The sequence below is a fragment of the Festucalex cinctus genome, chromosome 2, assembly GCF_051991245.1.
Source record: "Festucalex cinctus isolate MCC-2025b chromosome 2, RoL_Fcin_1.0, whole genome shotgun sequence".
NCBI classification, from domain to species: domain Eukaryota; kingdom Metazoa; phylum Chordata; class Actinopteri; order Syngnathiformes; family Syngnathidae; genus Festucalex; species Festucalex cinctus.
In genome coordinates this window covers 29,682,002-29,709,597 of record NC_135412.1, presented here as the reverse complement: position 1 = coordinate 29,709,597, position 27,596 = coordinate 29,682,002, and the positions used below count along the sequence as shown (strand labels likewise).

The 27,596-nt window shown below is 39.2% G+C and overlaps 1 protein-coding gene across 8 annotated transcripts in view; it reads left to right on the top strand.

Annotated features, from left to right (window-relative positions):
* Nucleotides 1-27,596, top strand: part of dmd (dystrophin) — a 149,134-nt gene that overhangs the window by 62,779 nt on the left and 58,759 nt on the right. For 5 of the 8 annotated variants that reach the window (XM_077514395.1, XM_077514396.1, XM_077514394.1 and 2 more), the window contains exons 13-35: nt 1,921-2,102; nt 2,727-2,877; nt 3,151-3,270; nt 7,440-7,541; nt 7,716-7,823; nt 8,933-9,112; nt 9,730-9,896; nt 9,976-10,011; nt 10,724-10,847; nt 11,381-11,459; nt 12,891-13,003; nt 14,881-15,009; nt 15,683-15,875; nt 17,126-17,271; nt 19,072-19,172; nt 19,282-19,393; nt 19,516-19,629; nt 19,707-19,862; nt 19,941-20,111; nt 22,051-22,233; nt 22,549-22,683; nt 22,956-23,105; nt 26,824-26,985. In XM_077514395.1, coding sequence (XP_077370521.1) covers nt 1,921-2,102; nt 2,727-2,877; nt 3,151-3,270; nt 7,440-7,541; nt 7,716-7,823; nt 8,933-9,112; nt 9,730-9,896; nt 9,976-10,011; nt 10,724-10,847; nt 11,381-11,459; nt 12,891-13,003; nt 14,881-15,009; nt 15,683-15,875; nt 17,126-17,271; nt 19,072-19,172; nt 19,282-19,393; nt 19,516-19,629; nt 19,707-19,862; nt 19,941-20,111; nt 22,051-22,233; nt 22,549-22,683; nt 22,956-23,105; nt 26,824-26,985 — 3,114 coding nt within the window. The remainder of the gene's footprint in view (nt 1-1,920; nt 2,103-2,726; nt 2,878-3,150; nt 3,271-7,439; nt 7,542-7,715; nt 7,824-8,932; nt 9,113-9,729; nt 9,897-9,975; nt 10,012-10,723; nt 10,848-11,380; nt 11,460-12,890; nt 13,004-14,880; nt 15,010-15,682; nt 15,876-17,125; nt 17,272-19,071; nt 19,173-19,281; nt 19,394-19,515; nt 19,630-19,706; nt 19,863-19,940; nt 20,112-22,050; nt 22,234-22,548; nt 22,684-22,955; nt 23,106-26,823; nt 26,986-27,596) is intronic. The other 3 variants (XM_077514401.1, XM_077514399.1, XM_077514397.1) reach the window with 1 other exon arrangement.

Below are 27,596 nucleotides of genomic sequence, written 5' to 3'. Positions count from 1 at the left end.
ATATGCGTTCTGTTCTGCGGTGTTTTATGTTGGCGCATAACAGTATATGTTATACAGTATATAGTTGCATGGCTTCACATTTATTGTTACAGTATATTGTATCCACAAAATACCTCACTTTTTGTATTGCCCGTATCATCCGTGATAAGCTTTGCCATAGTGAGCGTTGCTGTTACCCTTTTTGTGTTTGTGCTGCTAGTGCAGGTACATAAAATATACCGTTGATTTGTGTTTGTTGTTGTAGCATTTCATTAATCAGCCAACTCCCCCACCGACTCACACTCCGCGGTTGCCGTGCAGTATGCAAAAGTATACTTGTATGAACTGGTGCGTGGCAGTAACAAGGTGGGGGACCGCTGCTCTACGGTTATTCATCCACAATCCTCAACAAACTCCAGTAGTAGTTGTATTTATTTATTTATTTATTTATTTATTTATTTTCCACAAGAAATTATCAATTCCAGTTGAACACTGCGTTCAAAAGTTGGTTAGTTCCAAAGTCTGACTAAAACCAAATTAAAAATAAAGAATGTGTTATTTATAACTCTTTAAGCAACAGCTATTTGAACATGAACAGTACTTTGAAAAATGACTATTATTGCATCGTACTGAGCAATTATGACCATCTTTTTTGTGTATTAACTAGGGATGTAACGTTATTGGCATTAACTTAATGGCAATATTGTGATATCGCAATATTAAGACTGCCACAATATATTGTCGTCATCATCTCACAATATTAAAAGCAGCACATGTTTTTAAAAAGTCAAGTTGATTTCCATTTGTGCAGTTCTAGCACCCTCTGGTGGCTAGTTTTCTTTTTTCTTTTTTTTGTGCAGTTTAATTTTCACAAGGCATGTTTGGCCCGTCTATGTTTAATTATTGGTCAGATGAAGCATAACATAATAAGAAGCTAGTCAATATGTGGAGGAACTAAATGTGTGTTTGCATTTGCAAGTAATAAGTATAGTGAGTGTTGTTAGAGATTTTTAGAGTTGTTGATATGCATTGATATGTACAAAAGCACAATGTTGTGTGTGTTTTATTTTAAGTATGAGCTCTTTTTTTTTTTTACAATATTGTACCCTTTTTTGTATTGTCAATCTCCCCACAATATCGTGATAATTATCGTATCGTATCCTGACCTTATCGTGATGTTTGGATATCGTTACATCCCTATTATTAGCATGTTACATTGTACTGCTTCTTGGCAGCCAAGACACACACACACTGGAAGGAGATGGACACTGAATTAAAACACAAAATTATTGTGAACATTAAATTTAATTGTTTTTATTAAGTATAATGCTGTAGAGTCATACTTTTTTAATATTAAAAACTTTTTTTTTTTTTAGCTTTTTAATATAGGGGGTCTGAAATTGACTTCTGGCTTCTCCATTCATTTCAATTGAGAAAGGTGATTGTTGTGACTTGTGTTTCAAGTTACAAGCCTGTAAGTCAAAGTCAAACCTGTAAGTCAAAGGCACAACTGGATTTTATGTGGGTTTTTTTTATATTTTACAATGGAGTGTTATTTTTAAAAATGTTGGTGCTTTGGTGGGCTGCAATTAATGACATCTACATCGATTTCAATCGGGAAAGTGAATCCTTCTCAGCTATCAAACATGCACGGGCAATGGTTAGCTGTTCCAATACATTTTGTTCATAAACACTTTGAAACACGAGCTCTCCAGATTCAATGAACCCTGACTGTTGAGCTCTCTGAAGATCATATCCTGTACGAGTAAAGTGCTTCAAAATGAGACAAGGGCGGGTTAATGTATTATGAGAGCACTTAAAACAAATGGAGTCAGGTCATTGAGTGTGGAGTTGTAGGAGCGCCGCTATCAGTTAATTAGCCCTAACGAGCGGAACTTTTCTGCAACGCTCAAGTGTTTTTGTTGCCTATCGTCTTCACAGGGCTACATGGTGGAGCTCACAGCGCACCAGGGTAGCGTCGGGCGTGTCCTCCGGGCCGGCGCCGCCTTACTGGCTGAGGGCAACCTGAGCGAGGAGGAAGACACTGAAGTGAGGGAGCAGATGAACCTGCTGAACTCTCGATGGGAGCACCTGCGGGTGGCCAGCATGGAGAGACAAAGCAGGTGCTCACATGCTCAAACCCCACATGAGAATAACCGGTGCTGGTGCGGAATGTTTTTAGATTGTTGTGGCCTAAAAAAAGTTGAATTTGCTTCAGCTTTAATAAAATGCTGCGAGAACAGTTGGGCTTTTTTTGTCGTCGTTGTTTTGCATTGAAAGCTAGAAGCAAAAGTACAAATGTATGAAAACGGTAAACCCCCACCATTTAGATGAGACATGATTTTTATAGCTTTATGACACTGATTTATAGCCTAATCATACTTTTAATGTGATTCAATATTTTTCTACAACAAATTTATCATATCACAACATCAATAATCATTCCCAAACATGTACATTATAAAGTAAATGTAGGTATAAAAAGCAGGATTGAAGATTTGATGTTCACGTATCTTCAGCAAAAACTAAGATGAGTTTGAAATAGGCCTATTTAATGATTTCACTCTTCTTCTTTCAAATTTGTAGTGTTCACCATAGTAGTGTACCACCATCTAGTGGTCGACAGTGGGATTACACCCAAAATAAACAGGAGGCAGAACTAAATTGAGTTATAACTAGACCAAAAAAAAAACAAAAAACACTGCAATATCGGGACCGCGAACCTGAAACTTACGTTTTCTCAACAGACTTCACCAGGTCCTCATGGACCTCCAGCACAAGCAGCTGCAGCAGCTCACAGACTGGCTGGATGCAACTGAGGCGCGGGTGAAGAAGATGGAGGCTCAGCCGCTTGGTCCTGATTTGGAGGACATCAAGCACCAAGTGGAAGAGCACAAGGTGGCATGTGTAGTTTGTTTATTAATATAGTGAGAGATAAGTTCATGGTTTGAGAAGTACAGTACATTTTTTTACTAAATTGTTCCATCCTACTATAAATTATTTATCTTTTTCAGCTGTCTAGCCTGTATATACACTTTTTGGTATTTTTTGGGGGGTGACTTGTTGTAAAATTTGTTTCTAATGTACAATATGTACTTTGGTTCTATAAAGTTCAGGAAATACTTCTAATGACAGTGCATGTAGAAAAACTAAATTGCTGGTATTGTCTAGCTTTTGCAGGAGGATCTGGAGCAGGAGCAGGTACGGGTCAACTCGCTGACCCACATGGTGGTGGTGGTGGATGAGACCAGCGGCGACAGTGCCACAGCTGCCTTGGAGAGTAAACTTCAGGCAAGTTGGAGTCGCACTTTTTTTTTTATTACAGACTTGATAATTGTCCAAACAACAACAACAAAAGAACTCATTCTCCAACCTAATTCAGGAGCAATTTGGCGCAGATCTGTTCCTGACACACTGCCAGTGTGGTAAATAATTCACTCACATAAAACAATTGCAAAGCACAACACGTGCCAGAGATGCTGCATATAATCACACACATATATTAAGTGCTGGTTCCTTTGTTTCAAGAGGAGCTTTTGTTGCGTTACCGCCTGCAGAGCGGTTTATTGCAGAATGGAGCACAAGTGAGCTAAATAGATTAGAAGGCTAGGAATGGAAAAATGCAAATACGTACAAGTTGGCTTCTTCAGGTTTCCCCCGCTGTGCCCTGGCATTTTTTAGGAAGATGTTTCGACTCTTAAATCTCGGTTGCCTCATAGTTTTGGACATTCATGGCCTTGTGTCTTTTTTTTTTTTCATCCACAACTTGATTTAGGGGCCATTTGCACAAGACAGCTTTTCAACGGAAAAAATGTGTTTATGAGACAACAGCCAGAGTCTGATATCTTGATTGTTTATGTCAAAAAAGGAGGACATGTTTGTGAGCATCACAACCAAAACGCGTTAGAAAAGGGAGTGTCAAGTTCAGTCACACCACTCATATTTTTCAAACACTAAAGATTTTCAACTCACACATACTGTACATTGATGAAAGATATTCAAAAGCTGTTGTCCAGTAGTAGTCGTTACTGAAATTACAGTAATATAGCACTGTACATTTAACGAGTATATTCCTGGTCTTCAACAAAACATAAAATTACAAATGACTCCTGATTATTCATGATTTACCCATGAAACTGACATTACTTTTGTAGCACTAAGTTAATACTATTTTAAAAAAATGGAGGACAAGCACTTGGTACTTGTACTGACCCAAACTACGGTCGAGGTGCCATTTGTAACTCGCTGTCCATTTTTAGCGGCGCTTGTCGTGTAGATGCAATTCTTACTTTCTACACTGGAAGACAATTAGGCAGGACAAATAAATACGAAGAACAAAAGTGTTCTCAATACTCACTTCCACTAGTCATGTCACTTACATAGTGACACAATTTCTATTTCCAACCTCCTGATGAGTATGGATAATTCTGTTACGGCTACCAATGGGAACTGAAAATTTGATCCGATTCCTTATCAATTCTAGGAAATGCAAAAATACAAATGGGTTTCTCCGCTTCAAATATTTCATATCTTCCACACAACATATCCAGTATGCACCCATAATCTGAAATGCATCCTTAGGGGTGGAAACAAAAAGAAAAGTAGGGGACTTCTCAAATTCTCAAAGTATGTCAAGAGACCAAAGAGTTTAATGTTTTTGCGTACCGTGCAAGACATCAGAGTGCCTTAGGAAATTGTGCAGTTCCACAGGTCTTTAAAAGAAAAAAAAAGAAGAAAAAAAAAAGAACTAGTTTGATTTTTAAGACCAACTGATAAAACAACTGGAAACATTGTGTCTGAGAACCGTAAAGGAGAGTTTCTAACTTTCATCCTTCCTATCGGGTTATCAGCTCTTTTTTTTTAATCAACCAACTCTAGATTTATTTATTTTATTTATTTTTTTGTACTGGAAATGTTTGTCAATATGTGGCACATTTATATTATGTATATTACAGAATATTTACAGTGCTCCATTCGTATTCTACTTGATCTAAAACTCATTCAGTAGAATTGTTCTGTTCAAAAGAACATGTTTGACCTGATTTTGGAAAACATCCTCATCACGATTATAGAAACCCACTTTTTAGTAACTGCAACCTTCACAGCATGTCTGGGGAAGCCTAAACCAGAGAGGTGAGTGTGATGGACAGTTCTCAACACTTTTTTTCTTCTCCCCGCTCTTCATTCTTGCCATGAAGAAAAAAAAAAGAGGAATCTATAAGTAGAATCATTATGCAACCAAACAAATAGGAATCAAATTACAAAGATTTACTGGGTTTTTGATTTCCTACGCCAAATTACGGCAGTAGCTAACATGAGCCACAATTGTTCGGTCCATTTTATACCCTTTTATGTCTAAATTATCTGACTACAGATTGCTCTAGTTTTGGCTCAGAATGTGATGGGATTCTGCTGCTGCTCAGTACAGGGGCAAACGAGACGAAAATTACATGATTTTGTAAAATCTTGTCTCTGCTAATCTCTCACGTCTGTGACACTGTCATTTGACACACAGCCTAAACACATACATGACAGACAGAAGCTGGATTCACGGTGAAAGGTTTTTAAAAAAAAAAAGTAAATTATAGTTATAACTTAACATTAATCCAACGGCTGTAACAGTCCAACAATAGTCTTAATGCGACTGCTAACTAAAGCTAAAAACTTTCTTAAACTTACTAGCTCATAGCATGGAGCCAAGTAGCCACTGTAAATGTGTGTGAAGTTTTTTTTCATCAAAAAGATGAGATATTTTTATGTGAAATATAATCTGCTGAGGGGCGGCGAGTGGTTAGCACGTCCGACTCCCAGTTCTGAGGACTCCGGTTCGAGTCCAGGCTCCGGCCTTCCTGGGTGGAGTTTGCATGTTCTCCCCGTGCCCGCGTGGGTCTTCTCCGGGTACTCCGGTCTCCTCCCACATTCCAAAGACATGCATGGCAGGTTAATTGGTCGCTCGGAATTGTCCCTAGGTGTGCTTGTGAGTGTGGATGGTTGTTTGTCTCTGTGTGCCCTGCGATTGGCTGGCAACCAGTCCAGGGTGTCCCCCGCCTGCTGCCCAGAGCCAGCTGAGATAGGCGCCAGCACCCCCCGCGACTCTCTTGTGAGGAATAAGCGGTCAAGAAAATGGATGGATGGATGGATAATCTGCTGACTAAAAATATACATGGGTAAAATGGTTGTCCTGACTAAAACTAGACTAAAACGTCAGTTTATGTTGACTAAAACTAGATGAATAAAATTTCTTGGACTAAAATAAAGACTAAAATGCTACATTTATAGTCAACTAAAAATGGACTAAATAAAAATGGGATGAGGTTGACTACTGTGATAAAAATTACAAGCGTGACTGAAATGGACTAAAACTGAGACTAAATTAAAAAATGGCAGACAAAATTAACACGAGACCTCACTAGTCTAAATATGACATTATGATTAATATTACATTTGTGGAATGTGAGTTATGCAGCAAATTCCAATCGCATTTGTCCATCTCAAAGTGCAGACATTTTGAAACTTACTCGACTGAAGATGACATCACAGTTGCTCAGAGGCAGCGACCAATCACAGCTCACCTGTTTTCTGAAGTTGATCTGTGATTGGTTGTTACCTGAGAACTGTGATGTCATTTTCACGCGACAGCAAGTGGCAAAATGTCTGCCTTCCGATATTGATATAAAACTTCTGGGGGTTTTTTGTTTTTGTTTTTTGTTTTTTTTTTCTTCTTTTTCTGAGAGCTCAGAATTGTTCATTCGGTAGTCTTACCGATTCAACATCTTATCATCATTGCTCTCTTTTTTTTTAATTTTTTTTATAATTATGTGTATGTGTGTGTTGGGGTGCGTGGGGGTGTGCGCGTGTGTGCGCGTACGTGCGTGCATGTGTGTGCGTGTAAATACGTGTAAATTTATACTCATTAATTCACCTAAAACCTAATAAAAATCCCATTACCCTTCACCTTATCCGGATACTTCTCGGATAGTCTCGCCAGAGTCGTGAAGTTCAGAAGGTCAGGAGACCAGAGGAAAGGTCAAAGAAAAGAAAGATAAATCAAAGTAAAATCCAGCACCAACTAAACACTTCCTGCCATCCACATGGTTACAAAATCAGAGTCTTACGCCAACCCCAGAAACCTCTAAATTCCAACAAATTAAGGAGATCTTCTGAATTTTGCTGCTTAACTCGTATACCACTAAAGCAATATTAACCAGAATACTGTATTGTTGTCAGAAAAGTTTTGGACTTCTCTGTTTGAAATGTTACCCAGTGCAAGACCAAGCTCCCTTTTGTCCCTTCAGGAGAGCAGTCACCCACCAAATTGGGCAGCTGTAAGAATTTAATTGGCACGTGACAAAGTGTAACTACATTATGAGCCTTTAGGGCACGCTGATGGAAAACTGGAATGTTGTAGTCTCTCCGGTGAGCTATTTTGAGAGTAAATGTGTGTGTGTGCATGCATGCAGGTGCTAGGTGACCGCTGGGCAGCCATCTGTAGATGGACAGAAGAACGCTGGATTCTGCTACAAGAGATTTTACTGAAATGGCAACACTTCACAAATGAACAAGTACGCTCTGTGTGCACGTCGCTTGTTTTATCCTTGAATTTTGCATTACCCGTTCGTGAATGTGGTCCTCATCTGTGTTTAATATTACCCAGGATATTGGCTTTCTTTTTCACATAATATTACAGTGAATATAAAACCGCCGGCTTCTGTTGATTTCTTTTCCCTTTCCATTAGTCTTTATTCGACTCATGGCTGACTCAGAAGGAAGAATTGGTTCGCTCTATCAAGACTCCCAGTGTAAAGGACCACGCCGCCACAATGGCCTGCCTCCGCCATCTTGCTGTGAGTCAAGCAGAATCTTAATCCTTGAGTTTAGGTGGGCATAGATAGAACAGCGATTCCCAAAGTATGTAGATGGAAACAAAGTTAGTTGTTTTTCTTTTTAATTCCAGTGCAATACATTTATAAAAGAGAGTTCAGTTGTGGTTTGCTTTATTTATTTTTTTTAACTCTTTGTTTTCAAACATTTTTATTTGCTAAAGTGGTACTCGTTGCATTTAACTTTTACTGTATATCTTATACATTATACATCTTTTTTTTTTTTTATTAAATTAAATATATTAGACATTTCCTTAATTTAAACAGAATGTTTATGTTCAAACTGCATAAGGTTACAGTGGCTTACAATAATGTTTTTTGTCATTATGGTGGTGCAGAGCGTATTTATTAGTTTTAAAATGTTGGGAACCACTGCCATGGATATGTAACAGATCTCTACTATTGTAGTTATCTACCTAATGGTTAGTAGTGATTAGGGGTGTTAAAAAAAATCGATTCGGCGATATATCGCGATACTACATCGCGTGATTCTCGAATCGATTTAATAAAAAAAAAAAAAGATTATTATTATTATTATTTATTTTTTTTAAGAGCTCAGAATTGTTCATTCGGTAGTCTTACCGATTCAACGTCTTATCATCATTACCTTTTTTTTTTTTTTTTTTTTTTGTGTGTGAATCGATTTTTAAATTTCCAGTTTTAATGGAAAAATATTCAACAAAACGTCTGACTTCGGGTTAGGATTCACACCTTGAGCATGGAAGAATGTTATATGAACGGAACATTAAGCCTTAATATTTTATTTTAATGCTGTTCAAACATGAAACAGATTACAACCTCTATAAGACTGAAATTTCAGATAAATAAATAATACATTTTCATATCAATCTTACACTCTACAAGCTTACTGATTAGTATTTTCTAAATTTGAATGAAAAAAAATCTCAACAATCGACTTATAAATTCGTATCGGGATTAATCGGTATCGAATCGAATCGTGACCTGTGAATCGTGATACGAATCGAATCGTCAGGTACTAGGCAATTCACACCCCTAGTAGTGATGGTAAATACTGTATGTGCGATGGTTTGTTTTACTTTGTGCCCCATCAGATTGTAAAGACAGAGCTGGAAGTGAAGCGCCCCACCATGGACAAGCTGTGTTCCATGAGTCAGGAACTGCTGTTCAGTGTCAAGAACAAGGAGGTGGCCAGCAAACTAGAGGCCAGGCTGGATAGTTTTGCTCAACGTTGGGATCGACTGGTTCGGAGTCTGGAACTCATGAGCGCCCAGGTACAACAGACACAATGCATGTATTATCCAAGACGCTACGCCGAAGCACTTAAGTAGCTTCTAAGGCAGTCTGAGAGGAATGGACAACTCTTTTGGGGGGAAAAAATTACATGGTCTTTTTTGTCATTCCTGAATTGAAGGATATTTATGGTATGACATTTATGGACAAAACAACCTCCACTAGCATTAGCATTAGCACTAGCATAAGAAGCATTTCTTTTATTTATTTATTTATTTATTTATGTATTTATTTATTTTAAATACTGAAAAATAGAAGAGAGGGCTTGCCTTAGAACTACCCTTGATCACAGCACTATAGTTTGATGTAATTTCTGCTGAGTCATGTAGCTTTTCCCCCCCATTTAGATGGCTAAAAAAGGTTTTAGTAAATGGGTATGTTGAGAGACACAACTGTTGTTGTCTGTTCCGTGGTAATCAGTTCAGATGTTCTCTAATTACGCTCTCTGGTCTTACGTGTTACCTTCCAAGGACTCTGCTGAACTCCATCAGCTGTTTTGGTTCGGAGGTGTAAAGTGGATATAAAAAAAAAAGTGGCCTGAGAAAAAATATCATGTCAAATCCCTTCTCTATCTCTTTTTGCGTGTACACACATTCAGCTCTCACCAGTCGTCACCACGGCAGCCCCCGAATCCGAATTGACCCACTCGGTCACGGCGAGTGTTACCAAGGTGACGAGGGAGAGCGTATCGGCACTACGCCAAGCCCGAGAGTCGCCGCCGCAGAAGAAGAGGCAGGTGGTCGTAGATTCTGAACTCAGGAAAAGGTTAGTATAAACTTTAGCTGAACTTGGGTCAGTTGGCGATCACATTTAACTTGTTTTGTAATTTCTGTGCATTATTCAGTTGCATGCACCCGTTTCTGCTTACATATCTTAGCAGGTAGGTTTGAGCAGAGCACATTGAGCAAATGTGACTAGCTTATATGACTGTAATAAAAGCATTCATGGTGGTATTTTACTGCTAGCGAAGAAGGCAACCATAGTGTATAACCTTTGAAGCAACCTTTACACAAAAATGTAAATAAATCATCTTTCCCTGTTACAGCATCCCCAAGATTTATTCTTTTTTTCTTTTTTTTTTAATAGAATTTGTGATGTGTTTTTAAGGAAAACAACACTCCACGATATTGTACTTGAAATGTTTAGTAATGACATAATTAAAAATAATGCAAATAATTAAACCACAATTATAAATGTCCAAATATTACAAATAATATATTCAATTTCACCTATATATTCTTAGAGTGACAGGCAGAACAACTGAATCCTCTTCTGCTATATGGCAGAAGCTACAATTAACCTTTATACGAACCTGTTCAATTCTGATTATTGTGTTCAACTAAACAAGCTCTGATTTCAAACTGACATTTAATGTGATGAGATCATCATCATTTCACTAAAAAGAATATTCAGTTTTTAAACTCTTTGTTAGATTTTTGTTTTGTGACATACCATAAAGTTATCGTAATGTAAAATATGTGTGTTGATAGTCACTTTTAATGATGTCAATACTTGAGTATAGTTTGATGCTAGTTGCTCAATTTTAAAATAAGCATTTTACCTTTCGTAATAACAGTTTGTTTATCCCACAGATTTGATGTGGACTTCACAGAGGTCCACAGCTACATGACTCGAGGCGAAGCAATCCTGCAGAGTCCGGAATTCTCGGTGTCCCGCAAAGATGGCAGCATTCAGGACCTGTATGACAAAGTGCAGGTAAAGCTGTGTGTGTACTTAAAAACAAAACTTTTGTCGTCTTAGAACCCTAAAATAGTGTTCAATCTCTGAGGTTGCTTTCTTTTAAAGTTCTGTTAAGTTAGGTTTCAAAGATGAACTGATGGTCAAAATCCGTAGCTCAAACATGTGGCAAATTACAAGTACGAAAATGACATTGATCATTTCAAGGTAATCTTTTGGGCATCCTCATGCATAATGCACATTGGAATTATAACTATAACTATTGTAGTATTATTGTAAAACATTACATATATATGCTGTATTATACTTTATTGGTACGGCTTGGCTCGCTTATAGCCGAAAACGTATATTTTGGTTGTGAAAGACCACATGATGCAACATAGAATTTTTGATTCAAAATTTGAATCACAGCAAAACCAAGCAGCCGAGTAGTTGCCAAACCACCACACACCCGCAACAGTTCAGAAACTGTCCATTCTTATTGTCTTATTCGTCTTTTTGTGGTAAATCAAGTTTATCTGCCCCCCCCCCCCCAATCATTCTTTGCTTAGCTGATAGAACGGGAACGACCGGAGAAGTACCGGAAGCTCCAAGAGGCGACGCGCACAGCGCAGACCCTTGTTGAGCAGGGTATTGTATACACACACACACACACACACACCAGCATCTTCATGCATTCACACCTATTCAACGGGCAGGCTGTCTGTCCCCATGGCAACGCCTCCACCTGTCCCACCCTCTCTCCTTGTCGCCATAGAAACACTGATAGAGAGTCTGATCCGTGCTCTTCACTGCCCTTGTTGGGGCTGTATAAAAGCTCGGAATCATTCAACTTGTACTTTCCCATTACTGTCTTTTATTCCCGCCAACCTTCAGCCAACAAAACATAATCTTCCTCCAGCTATGCAGCACTTCAGTTGTGCAAGCAATTGATGTCTTTCCTTTCAAGCTGTTCAAACATGGCATCATGGGGCTCGACCAATGCGTCTCACCAGTTCAAGATTGTCTCTTGGGCCCACACCCATCGTGCCATTAGACCTGTGACAGACATGACATGGCTTCATATAGTCTTGCCTTTATCTATTTATATTATCAACACGAATGTTGAGATTTACCATTAAAATTAATATTCATTTAAATAAGTAGATGCTGTGCTTCTATGCTATGTTAATTGCACTGCAAACAGACAATTTATACAAACAACAAAATATATAAGCTTGCTGACAGGGGTGTGCAATATGTGGCTAATGCTATCATTTAATGAGGTATATGAGATTTCAGACGTGTGATAATTACAGCATATCTGCTAAATATGTGACACTATGCCCTGCTAAAAAAAAAAAAAAAAAAAAAAAAAATCAAACAACTTTCTTATGCCCTCACAAAATGTTAAGTTTGAGGCGGGAAAATGTTTCCATTTAAAGTCTCCAGTGGCTGGAATGTATTCAGATTACAGGCGCTAACCATCAGCTAGATTGTGAGCTAACAGCCTTCCAAGGTCTCCCCTCAACCATTGGGCGGTCAGCGGGTTCGTCCGTGGCATTATCCCTCACTCTGGAAGTTTGAATAACACTATAATTTTTGATGTCATGGGAAAATTTATTTTTGGGGTTTAGACATAATTAGCTAGATGCTAATTTGATGCATGCTAGTGGTAGAAATTGGCCTAGTAATACAAATTAAGTAACTCAATCAATTGTGGCTGACCACTGATGTGAATGTACTAAAATGTTTATATATAGTGGTGGGGTGGGGCGAATCATGCCGGACACTCAAGTGCTTCAGAGGATACAATTTTAGTCACGTGCGAAAATATGGAAAACCGAAACGCTATTTTTACACAACTGAGTACATCATAGTTCTCATTCATTTCCGCAAATATCTTCAAACACATATACCTGTACTGTATTTAGAAAAAAAACCTACAACGTCTCGCAGACCTAGTTTAGTTCAAGTCTTTGGAGAAAATCTGTACTGTCCTATTAATATAAAAAGTGTAAACAGTGTCTGTGCTGTGTCATCAAAATAATTATAATAATACCTGCCCTTCAATCCCACCAGAGGGGACTCGGGCTGAGGACATTGCTCAGGCAGCCGAGCAGCTGAACCAGCGCTGGGTCGGCTTTTGTGCTCTCTTGGCAGACAGGCTGGTATGGCTGGCCTACCAGACGAAGGTACACATACACACACACAAACACCTACAGCAGGGGTGACAAACATAAGGCCCGCGGGCCGGATCAGGCCCGCAAAGGGGTTTAATCCGGCCCGCGAGATGATTTTGTAAAGTAAGAAAAAAAAAATTGTAATGTTGAACTAATTAGTCAGGCCACAATCAAAATATATAAAAATGTGTAACTTCACAAGCAGTCCTTGTACAGGGGAATCGTCCTGGATGTCATTATTTTACACACAACTTAAAGTTATGGTTTGATTAATTATTATTATTATTATTTTTAATCATAGACCAACAAACGTGTTAAATAAAACACAAATTCAATTATTTCACAAATAGATATGACAAGTATTTTAGCGTCCTTATAACGTCATTAACTGCACCACGCAATGCATTCTGGGAAGAATATATATGAAAAACGGGTACAGTAGATTTAACACGTCCAGGACTCCGTTCCATTTGCATTTGTATTATTTTCGGGAACAATATGATTACAGTTGAGCTCCGTAATTTCGGGCTGGCACACAAATAGCCAAAATCGTTTTTAAGTTATATACCGTTATTTTACCGATGCGGCCCACTTGGTAATATATTTTCCTCCATGCGGCCCCTGAGCTAACATGAGTTTGACACCCCTGACCTACAGTGTGATTTATTTATTTATTTTTTTACCCAAGGAGTTTGAGGTAGCCAAGGTAGTTCTTCTATCAAGGCTGTGATATATTTTTTTTTCAACTTCATACTTGCCTACATCCAACCTTTCCTTTCCCACTGAACAACTTTAATTGTTCTGTGTCTGACCAACAATCCTTAATATTTTATAGCAGGGTCTCAGAATAGGGCACAATTTTTTTTTCCCCATCATATTTTCATTATTGTATTACGTCCCAACATGGCTTTTTACCACAGTTAAACCAAGCAAATGTATTTGAAAAAATAAGAATTGAAAACTGAAAACATAGATCATCTCCTGAAGTAGAGTACAGTACGAGGGCTAGTACTTTTAAAGGTTAGTTAATTCTATTGTCCATGCCAGTGGGTCTCAAATTTATTTATTTATTTATTTATTTTTTACTTCAAGTACCACCAACATTAAAATACAGTAGCGTAGTCAAGTGTTCATCAAAAGCGAGGCAGAGGTCTTGTTCCTAACAAGTACATTTTAGTAATAAAAATATTGTAAGCCAAATTAACCATATGCAGTTTGTGCTTAAATATACAAGTAGGACAATAAAAACCTGTACCTTAGCAATTATTAAATTAAATTTGTACATACAAATATTTAAAATAAATAAATAAATTGCACATAAATATCGAAATAAAAAAATGTAAAAAAATTATGGTGTGTGTTAAAAATTCAGCAACTTTTCCCACACCGCTAGCCATACTTTGAGAATGCCAGGTCGAAGCGGCACAAATCTTTTCACATTGCCCTGATTCCTGGAATGAGTAAAAACAACCCCTGGTTGTGTAAAAAACACAAGACTTTGCTTCCCTCCAAAGAACTTCAAGCCCAAGTTATCACGTTAATGTGAAACATCGCCGTAAGCACGGACGGACCCTGGAGCTAACCTTTTGTAGTATGAGCAGGGTCTCGGTGACTTGCTAAAAGAGGAGACTGATTTTGATCAATAGATGGTTCTCTCAACGTGAGCGTGTCTAACCAAGCCTTTCACACTGCGTAGGCTTGAATTTGATAAGGTCTGCTGTGACAGGGCTCAATCTGAGGCCAATGCAGGCGGAGAATGAGTTCACTCCCGCTGACATATCAAGGAAATAGTTTGTGAGCCAAGACAGATGGAGCCTGGCTTTTCCTTGTCTCGTGGGAATTAAAGCGAGGCTTCCTTATTTGAACTTGTGTCCCGCGTGTGTGCACAGGTGCTCGCATTCTACAGCTTGTACGAGCAGTGCGTGCAGGCAGTGGAAGTCAGCGAGAACTGGCTCAAGGTGCAGCTGCCACCATCGCCGGAACCCGAGACGCTCAAGGTGCAACTGGACCGATGCAGAGTGAGTCAATTGGTTCCCCCCTCCCCGCGATCATAAGCGTCACACACGGGCGCATTCCATGCACATCACATCGGTCAATTTAACACAGTCACAGAGCTGCCTGAAAGTGTAACTAAATTGTTGTTATGATTGTAGAACGGCACTGCATACTGAGAGGTGTTATGTATTGTGTAAGGAGAGCACTCTATAATGCCGTACATCTAAAACATAATGTACTAATATATTTCAAGACAGTCAGAGCATGTGCTCACCTCTCCCCTTTCATCATGTTCTTTCGATATGAAATGTGTTCATTTCTTTTTCCCATGCATCTGTGTGTCTCAGTACTTTTCTGTGAGTATCATGTCACTTTCTTATTTTAATTAGTAATTCTGTGCTTCAGGTTCTTTCTTTCTTTTTTCTTCCTTTCTTCCTTCATTCCTTCCTTCCTTCCTTCTTTTTTGCTCTTGTCCTTTCTCTTGCTCTGTTTAGTTTAAGGTCCAGAAACCTTCTCAGTACATTTTTTTTTGTGCTCCTCCAATTTCTTGCTTGGCTTCCTGCTTATTAGCATCAGGGCCTTTATTTAAACATTTCCGTAAAAATAGATTTAACATAAAGCCAACTGAGTGGAACCCAGGAAATGAAAAGCCAATATATTTCCTGAATAGCTAAACATTATCTCTCTATTTTGCAGGAGGAAGTGGCCCGTCTGGCCTCTCTACAACCACAAGTGGATCTGTTAGATAAACGTTTGAAGGAGCTGAAGGCGGAGAAAGAAGGGGAGGAGGACGCGTCGGCCTTCCTGGATGCCGACATCACCGTGTTCAAAGACCACTACCACACGGTTCTGGAGGAACTGAGGGCGAGAGAGAGGCAACTAAAACTGAGTGAGATTTTTTTATTTATTTTTTATTTTTTTAAATGGATGTTATACGTCTGGACACAAGTACATGTGTGAGGTCATAGGTCAGTTCTAGTTAATCCCAAAAACTTCATGGAGGTCAGAGCACCATCATGCCCAAACAGAAAAGTGCCTACCTTAAACTGTTTCTGTAAAAGGAAGCATAAGGACTGTCCAAAAGTGGTTTGTCCATATCAAGAGCTCTATTCCAAAAACAAGATAATAAATATATAATTTATACTTTTGTTCCATAGACTACACCAATGGAATGTTTTAAAAGATTAAAATTATTTGCACATTTGATCTGGGTAAATGTCATTTTTTCTCTGAATAAACAATCTGGATTTATAATGTTTTGGAAAAGAGCTCTTCATTTAGTAAACAACAAAAGCTTGATGAATGTTCAATGAAATTTTGTTGGTGGCGCAGATAAATATGGGGTCAGCGTTATCTTTGGAGGAGTTAATAAAAATACACAATACACAACACAATATGAATGTTCAATAAACCATTTCAGCATCTGGGAGAACTGCAAAATGACTCCTAGCAAGCAATGTGTTTTGTTCGCGAATAGATCATTTGTGAACATTTCTGAAAAGACGCCAACCCTTTAAAGCTAGATTTGATCAGTTTTTAAATGATTTTACCAAATAGATTGATGCAGTGATGATAAAGTAGGATACTTTGTGAAGTAACGTCAGAACTTAAAAGAACTGATGTTAGCAGAAATGCTAATTTTGTAGCTGGTTTCATTTAATATCAAGACAGTGTTAGAGTAATATTTTAACATTACCTTGAATCTGCTGAAGAGTGATAGGTAGCACTCTCGTAAATGTAAATCTTGCTTCCTATAGCAGCATTTTTTCCCCCCCATATCCTTCCTCTAACAAGCTGCAGGATCCAAAAAGTTCCCAAGTTGACAAAGTAGAATGATTTTATGAATATTGAAACCGGTCCCAGTCAGAGTTATGGGATTGAAACATTTTTTATTTTATTTTATTTTTTTTGCAAAGAAGCATTTGCTGGCAGCAATGTGCATTCCTGCTAACAAATGGAAACTGCGCCATACATTACATTATCATGTTCCCTGGCCTAAAGCTTTTGACTAAGCACACTTGAATGTCCCATTTAGCAGAGAAAGATTACATTTCATTTAGTCAGCAGTGCACACAGCAGAGACTCATCAGTTTGAGCATATTTATTGTCTGACCGTCTTCTCCTTTTTTGCTCATCCAGTTTTGGAGAGCTTGCCCCCAGCTCGTTATAGGGAGACTATTTCCACGCTGTTAGCGTGGTTACAGGAATGCGAGGCCAAACTGGCTGTTCCATCCACAGCTGTTACAGAGTATCCTATTATGGAGCAGAGACTGAAGGACATGGAGGTACAGTCATGTTTATAAATAACTCGTTACAAATTGCAATGAAGGCTGTAAAATGATGCAGAACAATAATCCAAAATGTCATGAATTTGGGAAGTATAATGTTAGTGAATCACAATGTGGGTATTATCAGATTTCCAGATACCATGCAAATATGCCCATTCGTCTATGATGATATGCATATTGTATTTTCAATTTGAAAACATTTTTGAGGGCACACAACAGGATTAGTGTGAATGCTTGACTCACCATCTAGCCATCCATTTTCTACAACTGACACTTCTGCACACAGTTACTCATCCCTGAACCAAAAGTCTGCAAGCTGATTTTACGATGGATGGACAAACAAACTAACATGGGCTATTTATAGTCTTCAATTAACCAAACATGTACAGAATGACTTTCGACCAAACCAATACAAACATGAATTTGGGAGAAAGGTTATTAAGGGAATTATTTCTACCAATCAATAGAGGAAAAAACACAAAAGCATTTGTATGAAACGCCTGATCAGCATTTTTCATTTTTTGGAAACATTTCCCAACAACCAAAAATAAGCTTTTCAACTTTAAAGGGGACTATTGAGTTTTTATCACTTGTATACAAATAGTCGTGTCTCTGGAGTGCCTGCCCACCCGTCAAGTGTGAAATTAAACAACCTAGTGAATCTTGTATGCAGCAAAATCTCTGCTTGGTTAGACAATATGCATAATATGTCTCCTTTAAGTGAAAATCTGTGTGAAAATTGGTGAAGCCAACTGCCTGCTTAACATGCGGCAAGCTGGCCGCCTGGCTTGTCTTGCTTTGTGTGTGTTTGTCTGCAACGCTGTAATTACGAGAGGCGGATGAGCGAACTCCCAGTGGAGCAAAACAGTCACTGGTAATGATTACAATGTCTGGTGTCTACATTCCACCCGAAACTCGAACAAGATATAACAAATATCAATTTACTACATGTATGCAGTATTGCAAAGGCGTGGACAATTTCTGATACAATGCCATAAATAATTTCCATGGGAATTTAACTCTTTGACAGCTAAAAACGTTTAATAACGATTAGTAAAATCACGATGTATGCCGCCATAAACGTCAAATGACATCAACTATGTTTTTTTGTTTTTGTTTTTTGTTTTTTTAAATTATCAATGGCCAGTGCAACGTCTAAGTGCAGCGTTGCCTGGTCATTGGGTTGTGAAATCAAAAACACCCACTAACTATGGCCAGCAGATGGCAGCATTGTATCTCTTTTCAATGGGCTGCCGGTGTATGAAATTACAATGAAACATGAAGGAATCTGATGAAATCTGATGAAATAGAACGTTTTCAAGGATGATGTCACATTAAATCTAATTCACAGAGCGTCACGAAACAAAAGATATTAATGTCAAAGTCACTGTTGTAGAGAAAATGTATCTTTTCACAAAAAGCTTGTTTTCTCCTTATCTTTTAAATTTTCTCTCTATGTCACTCAAATGACCTATTTTCAAATGGTGTTTACTAAAGTACGGAATAAGGTAGAAACATACTTTTTTTTTTTTTCTAATGAAAGATTGGTACGTGACCTTTCATGTGGTACCCACCTTGTATATGGAGTAAAAAAACACAATATTCTGTTTGCCTTGAAAGATGAGTTAAAATGCTTGAAATCGGCTGGCAAATCTTTTAATCTGTCATCTTTCACACTATATTTTTTTTCTGAAGGGAAATGCATGTTTTACTGTAATGGACAGTATGTATTTTTAATGAGCACTACTTTATAAGGTGTCAACAAAACACCTTACCTCCTCCATCTGACTTCTCCAGGCACTCCAGGTGGCGCTAACCAGTCACCAGGGGCAAGTGGACTACCTGACATCTGCTGTGGAGCAGGTCTTCCAGAAAGCTCCACCGGAAATCTGCCAAAAGTAAAAGTTTCTCAGATGAAATCTTAGTGGATTTTCATATAGCTCCTAATACCAAATTGGAGGTAAAATCCCTTTTTTTTTTTTTTTATTATATTTTATTCTTTTTTAGGTATCGCACAGAGATGGACAACATTATGGCACGCTGGAGGCGGTTGAGCACCATGTTGACAGATAACACCAAGACAATCAAAGAGCTCATGGCCAAACTCATGCAGTTTGAGGTGAGACTGGAACACACCTAATAAACGCAGTCATGCACTTCTTGTTACTACATCACATCTTACACAAAAGCAGTAGCCATGTATATATACATAGTTTCATATAACCAAGCCTTTTCCATTAGAATGATGTGAAGACGTTAAAGAAGTGGATGGCAGATGTGGATGTCTTCCTGAATGAGGAATGGCCAGCACTCGGGGACTCTGAAGCGCTGGAGAAACAGCTGGAACAATGCACGGTGAGCAGCAGTCCTGCTGACCTTGGTGAGTTAATCCGCTTAAATGCTGACCAAAATTGACAAAATTGATCGGCCAGGCCTTGGTGAACGACATCCACACCATCCAGCCGAGCGTCAATGGGATCAACGAAGTGGGCTTGCAGCTAAAAAAGGAAGCGGAGCCCCCTTTTGCCGTTCACATCCAGAAGGAACTGGACGACCTGAACGCCCAGTGGGAGAACGTTTGCAAACAGGTGGGTGCATTTAGCCCTCGCAGACCAAAATCTTCCCGGGTATCCAACTTCCTGTTTTCATGCCATGTCACCGTTAAGGCTTATGCTAAGAAGTCAGCGCTGAAAGGTGGCCTGGATAAGACCATGGCCCTGAGGAAGGAAATGCAGGAGATGCAGGAGTGGATCAACCAGGCCGAGGAAGACTACCTGGAGAGAGACTTCACTTACAAAACACCTGAAGAACTACGCAAAGCTGTGGAGGAGCTCAAGGTATGTGGGACTTTTTCTGTAATAATACAAAGCAAACACTTTCAAAAACAATCTTAGTTTCTGTTTTTTTTATATACAGTGGATGCTTGTGTAAATTTGCCTTAATCGCAGAAAAAAACAAAATATTTAATGATTTTCTGTATCGTGGCAAAAAAGAAGTCAAGATGTGCACTGTAGGCCCAAGTACATTTATATATTAGGAAAGGCTTTGGGGGGGTTCCTGCTGCAACAACAGCCTAGGGGTGTGCAGTCTCGTGTTTATCTATGATGTTATGCCGTTGAGCTCATGCTTTAGGCTAGCGTGTAAACAACGCTGAACGCCCTTGGTAGATAAAAAGGTCTGCACGTAACTATCAGAACTTCAATGTCCGTTGAGCAGTATTTTACTCCGTCACCTGAAAGTCTGCTTAAAATAACTTGGCTGAAAAGAGTGCGAATGGCATCCCTCCCTTGCTGTTACAGCTACTATAATCAGCAACGACACATATAAGTGTAAAAGATAAATAGAACTCATATTTTACTTGACATTTTACAGCCAGGATGGACTTACTGTAGGTGGGATTGCTCCGTGAAAACAAATTTCAAACCTCAAACTTTCTATCTAACGGGCTGGGTATTGATTCTGATTTCCTCAATCAATTTGATTTCTATTCACAAGAGTTCAGTTCAATTCGATTTGGATTTTTCCTGATTTGATTTCACTCGAGTTCAATCTGATATTGATTACTTATGGATGGAACATCAATGACTCTTAAATGTCAAGGACATGATAAAAACTCCACACATTTTAAATTCCAATGTAAATTTTGTGGCGGCAGTAACTAGTCAAATGATTTAGTTTATTAATTAAAGTAACACTTGTTATAATCACTTAAGTGTTACACAAACATTGACATCAGCAAGGATGAAATTAATATTTTCATAATTCTATTTCAAAAATTGTAAATGGTATAATGGACTTAAAGTGCAATAAGTCCATCCATCCATCCATCCATCCATCCATCCATCCATTTTCTGAACCGCTTGCTCCTCACAAGGGTCATGGAGTGTGCTGGAGCCTATCCCAGCTGGTTTTGGGCAGTAGGCGGGGTACACCCTGAACTGTTTGCCAGCCAATCGCAGGCAATAAGTCATTTCATAAATGTAAGGAATACTTTTAAAGACATTTAAATTAAATAGTAAATGTCAAGAAAACAGTCAAATAAAAAAAAGGCCTTTAAAATTCTATCTTCTTTTGAATTTATGGGAAAAAATGATATTAAAATGATCAATTCATGGTTTTATGAATCGATATTGGAAAGGGAAAATTGATTTGATATTGATTATTTTATTTTTTTTTATTTTTTTTTTTAAACCTAGCCCTACTCTAAATTACAACAGAGCCAGCCATTTTTCCACCCTGCTCCCATCTTCATCTTAGATGGAGAGAGTTACAAAACATCACAGGGTCTTTTTTTTTTCAGATCTCATGTGCCTGAATCAATTGATATTGTCGTAATAAAAGTTTTTTTTTTCCTCACCTACTTCCAGCTCAAAGCCTCGTGCCTCCATTTCTTGTATCCTCCACCCCTCAATTTTCCAGCTGCATCATTTTACATTAACATATTTGTGATGTAGATTGTTGTGTCGCTCCCACAAGACTTTCCGTTCAGCCCCCTTCTCCTTTACTCAAAAGAGTTGAAAATGAAAAATAGATTTTCCCCTTGTTTTCTAATCTCGTGACTTCTCATTTCTTCTCTTCTAGCTCCCTCTATTATCATCGTTTTCCTCCTTTAGGCATGTGTGGGCGATACTGATTCAGTCACTGTGGCACACTTTGTCAATTGTGATGTGTTTGATGGTGCATCCGCCCCTCTTGAGCTTACCCCATCGCATCTCTTGCTCCTTTCCTCCACTGTGCGCATCCATCCTTTGACCAAATACTTTGACTCTCCATCAGAGAGCCCAGGAAGAGGTCCACTCCAAGGAGCTCAAGGTCAAACTCTTGACTGACAGTGTGAATAGTTTCATTGCCAAGGCTCCTCCCACTGCTCATGACGCTCTACGTTCAGAGCTTGATGTGCTTCAGGTCAACTACCACCGCCTGTGCAGCCGCCTGGACGGAAAATGCAAAACTCTCGAGGTAATATTCTTTTGAACTCTTCAAAGCAAGACTGAGGTTATATAAACACTGCACTTAAATGTAGGAAACTGTATTTAAATAATCCTATTAAAATGGCTAAATAAAAATCATGAATGAAAAGGCTTTCGATGAGCTCACTGCAAATTATGGCAACAATCAGAAAAAAACAAACAAGCATGTTTAGTGACAGAAATTGAGGTGCTTATCGGTGAAGTTGAGATTAGAAAATCATCATCATCCCCCCCCCCCCCCCCCCCCAACCCCCCATCAATGCATTTACAGCATCTTTATAATTATGGCCTGTGTGTGATGCAGGAAGTTTGGGCGTGTTGGTGCGAGTTGCTGTCCTACCTGGAGCAAGAAAACGCCTTCCTGGACCAGCTAGAGCGGAAACTTGATGAAACTGAGAACCTCCAAGGAGGAGCAGACGAGCTGCAGGAGGCACTAGAAGTGAGTATGCATAAAAAAAAACAAAAAACAAAAACTGCCTTCTTTTACGCTGGGTACTCCTTGTCATGAGGTCACACCGAAGCAGGAAGTTAAGAGTTACAGACTGTGACATTGCAATGGAGAAACAATTTTGTGGGAGAAGAGTTTGTGTTTTATTGTCTTTGTTATAGGAGCACAGCAAAATAAAATTAAAAAAACAAAAAACAAAAAAAACAGTGGCTGTAAATAATTACATATTTGACCCGTACATGTGTTCATATGCACTCTGACAGGGACTCGAGGTTCTCCTGCAACACCCTGAACACAACAGAAACCAAATTCGTGAGCTGGCGCAGACTCTGATGGACGGCGGTGTTTTGGATGAGCTAATTCAGCAAAAGTTGGATGCCTTCAACGCGCGATGGGACGAGCTCATGGCGAGGGTGAGACATGATGACAGTACATTACTTTGATCCTTAGGGGTGTCAAACTTTACTGGCCACATTATAGTTGCGGTGTTCTCAAGGGGAGTTGTTATAATGGTGAAAACTCAAAATGGATGTGCATTGCAGTGGTGCCTTGAGATCCAAGATTCATTTGCTTTGTGGCTATGCTCATAACTTAAAAGACTCGCACCTCAAATCATCGTTCTCCATGGAAATCAATGGAATTGCTGTTAATCCGTTCCTGCCTCACAAAAAGCACAAGAAAAATGTTTGTAACATTTTATAAAAATAAATATAGTACTTTATTCTATTGTACTTTATTAAAAAACATAGAGTAATGACATAATTCATCCAGCCATCCATTTTCTTGACCGCTTATTCCTCACAAGGGTCGCGGGGGTGCTGGCGCCTATCTCAGCTGGCTCTGGGCAGTAGGCGGGGGATACCCTGGACTGGTTGCCAGCCAATCGCAGGGCACACAGAGACAAACAACCATCCACACTCACAAGCACACCTAGGGACAATTTGGAGCCCAATTAACCTGCCATGCATGTCTTTGGAATGTGGGAGGAGACCGGAGTACCCGGTGAAGTCCCACGCGGGCACGGGGAGAACATGCAAACTCCACCCAGGAAGGCCGGAGCCTGGACTCGAACCAGTCCTTAGAACTGGGAGGCAGACGTGCTAACCACCGTGCCGCCGACATAATTCAATAGAAAATAAATAAATTAGCTCGGCTTGTAAAAATGATTGGATAAGTCGACTACAAAATTTGTTGTCCCAGTGCCTCACAACCATTACGTTGTGGCATCCACCCAGAAATTTCGACCAAAAACTCCATTGTACAATATTCAAACTCCTCATGACTGTTTCAGTATATTAGAGCTCTCTATTGGTGGAAAGTTGGTACTGTAGGCAATCAATGGAAAAAGTGACTCTAATTGGCTCGCTGTATGACCATGATGTGTTGTCCACGGTCCCACTTTTAAAGCTTCTTTTTTTTTTTTTTTTAAGAAAAAAACAAACAAAAAAAAGAATACACTATCTGCCAAACTTGCTGCTCGTTGTGAGTTCACTGCCACCGTACAGCATCTTAAATCCACATTGGATGACGCAAGGGAACAGGAAATCAGTAAATGAAGGATGCCGAAAAATGGAAGCGTAACAGTTTGGTTCAAATTAAAATGCTATCAACACCAGTAATGGCACTTTTTATTGCTTTGGTCCCCACTGAACAGTTTGTACCGTGCTAGTATACAAGTGGCTATCTGCATCTGCTTACACTGCCCCGTCACTCCATTTGGTGCCTTCTTCCTACCTCCTCTTCCTCTTTTGGGCCTTCCTTTGGGCTGGAGCTGGCAGCATTGCTCCCTCATCGGGTGGCAGATTAGCCACACTTTTAAATACACACATACACACGCAAAGACACTCAGACCCCGCCGGGTTGATCCCCCATCACAATAGCACCAGATTAATGTTCTCCTTGCAGCCCGATAAGCTTCCCTTTGTTTGTCAACCCATTTGAGGCTGCGTTGTGTGTTATATCGTGTGGGTGTGTGCGTGTGTGTGCTTTTGTCACATTCTTGTACTTCAGACATTGACTGTGTGTATTGTCTAGGGTGTGCGTGTGTCAACATGCTCATATGAGATGAGAGCCGGCAGCTCAGAGTCGCCTTCGTCTCTCATCAATGAATGCAGCCCTCTTATTTAATTTGAAGTGAAATCTACAAATGTTTGTAGGCTAGAGTCTTGGAATGACAAAAAGGTTATTTGTGAATATATTAGTCACTTCAAGGTTTAGATTGGAGATGTTTTTGTGGGTATAATCATTTAGAACTGAAGTACTATGTGGTTTTTCTCTGACGGTTAGTGTAAAATGTAATGTACCACATTTTTTGGCGACTTAGACTCAGGTGTGACTTGTACATGATTGTATACTGTATATTAAAGTTTGAGTGTGGACTGGCAAATCCATGTTCTTTAATTGTGTTGAGGGCAATGAACAAGTTCCGCTTGGATTCGAAACATCTCACCTTATAACTATGGGGAAAAAAATGTTCTTTTTAGTTTAAAATTGCTTACCTTAACTAGAAACCTGCCTTTCATTGTGGCCAAAGATAGAATCTTGGTCGACTGTTGTGACTTGTGCTGCTGTAAATCGTAAATCCTTGTTGTGGCGGTTGCAAAAGCCATGACTACTACTACTTCTTTTTCCTCTTGTTGTTGTTGTTGCTTCTTCTTCTTCTTCTTTGCTTCTTCTTCTTTCTCTTCTTCTACTTTCTTTTAGCGGTTGGCAAATACTTTTGGTCCATTATCACCATCTTCATTAGCTAGCAGTCCCAACAAGGACTCACCTGTTGAATGTGTTTTGACTTTAGAATATTAAAGTTATTTTGTCTGAGTGAAACTCCTGAACTCACTCAAACATTTTTCCTTGAAATCAAGTTTCCACAGGTTGGCAACAAAACACTACTTTTGTCTAAATGAAGCTCCTCAATTCACTTCACAAATATAGTTTCCTTGTCATCATGATGACATAAAATGGTGCCAAAGTAATACTTTTATTGCACGAATAAAGGAGGTTCAAAAAAAAAAAAATCCCAAATAGGTGAATTTGTGTACTGAAAATGCATTTGTTGAAGATTTCTTTTTTTCACCTTTCTGATTCAGAAAGATACAGTGTCAAAAACATCTCCTGTCGAGGTCCAGAATAAAGGCTGACGCAGTAGGATAAGTATATAATCCCATTACAACGAGGTCCCAAATTTAAAACCCATGCCGAGATAATCCAGCCCATACATGCTCTAAAATGTTCCTCACATGTACATGTTCGCATTACAGGTGTGATTTCCAAATCAAAAAGCGCTTCTTGGCAGTTATTCAGCAAAATATGCAACCCATGAGCTGCTAAACTGAGAGTGTGTATTTGGGAGCCAACAGTACTGCCACAGGGGACGCTTGTTATCAGTGTTTGTCTCAATATTTCATATCGCTCAAGTTCTCATTTCATTTATTAGAAACTGAAAGCCCACTGGTTAAACAAATGTGTGTATGTGAGGAGGGATGTGGACGCTGCGGGTTATACTTAGTCATGATCCTTCTGTCTGGGATTAGCATGCATACACTTTGCCTGTCCAGGGCACACATGACTTTAAACGGGTTTATGATGTAAGTGATCAGGCTGTGGTAATCGTCTAAGCAACGGCTCGGTAAGGGAAGGTGATTCTTGTCGTCTGTAACATTGACGCATTGCGAGAGATGCCTCGGAGTCCGTGTGGCAGGAGGGCGCACGCCGGCCATGGGGGCATGCTGGCGGTGGTGGGTGTTTGCTTCAGTTGTGGGTTTGTGTGTAGTATCGTGCTTCGGAATAGCTTTCGTGCTTTCAGAAGTTGTGTGAACGTCTCAGCATTCGCAGAGTAACTTTTGAAGTCCGTTCTGGCTTCTAGTAAAGAGAATCGCATATTTGTTGTTGTCGTTGATCACTTACTTTTTTTAGTCTTTAAAATTGTTGGAGCAGCTGGTGTTGTGCTTACCACAAGCTGTCATCAGTGCGAGCACATGCAGAGAATTACGCTTTACAAATGTGGGAGGAGCTAAGTAACTGACTGCATTTGGCCCAACAAAATTTGTTGCTAAAAATATCTATATACATTTCAACGTATGATGTGTGAGTAAGACATACGGTATTTCATGGGCCAACTGTGCTTTGATCCAGGCGTCCCTCAGGCAGAAGGAGATGGCCAAGAGCCTGCAGTGGGCCCAGGAGCATGACAAGACGCTCAAGTCCATCCAGGAGTCGCTGGCCAACACTGACCGCCACCTGAGGGCATACTTGGCTGACAACATTGATGCGCAACAGATACCACAGGAGGCTCAGGTAGCCGTCGCATTCCAGCTGCGGTGGATTCTGTGCCCTGAGAATGCAATGACCTGGATGATTGAGAATATTCACAGTCATGTCCTGTGAATATCTGATTTTTGTCAGACGTTGATCACTGAACATGAAAGAAGCTGGTATAAAATAGGACAACAATGTGCAATTTGCAATGTAGTAAAATGCAATTTTCAAATCGCGAAGAACACCAAAAACCAAAACATTTATGTACAATATAATCTGATATTGTTATTGTAGTGCATAATAATGTATCTGTTGTTTGTTTAAAAAAAAAATAAAAAAAAAATTTTTTTTAGAAGAGGACCTGGAAAAAATAATCGCATAATAAATTGCATATTACGGAAGCGTATTTTATTCTATTTGAAAAGAAAAGACAAAAACTCCTGTTTTCCTGACTTTTTTTGTGGGGGGGTTTTACTGAATATTTTTTTCTGTTATAAATGAAAAAATATTCAGAAAAACAGAAAAAAAAATTATTCCAAAAAACAGAGCACCAATTTTTTTTTGAACCTCTGAACTCCAAATAACTTGTTGCAGACCGCTGACCTGTATTATATGACTGGATAGCCCAAAAAACAGAGCACCAACTTCTG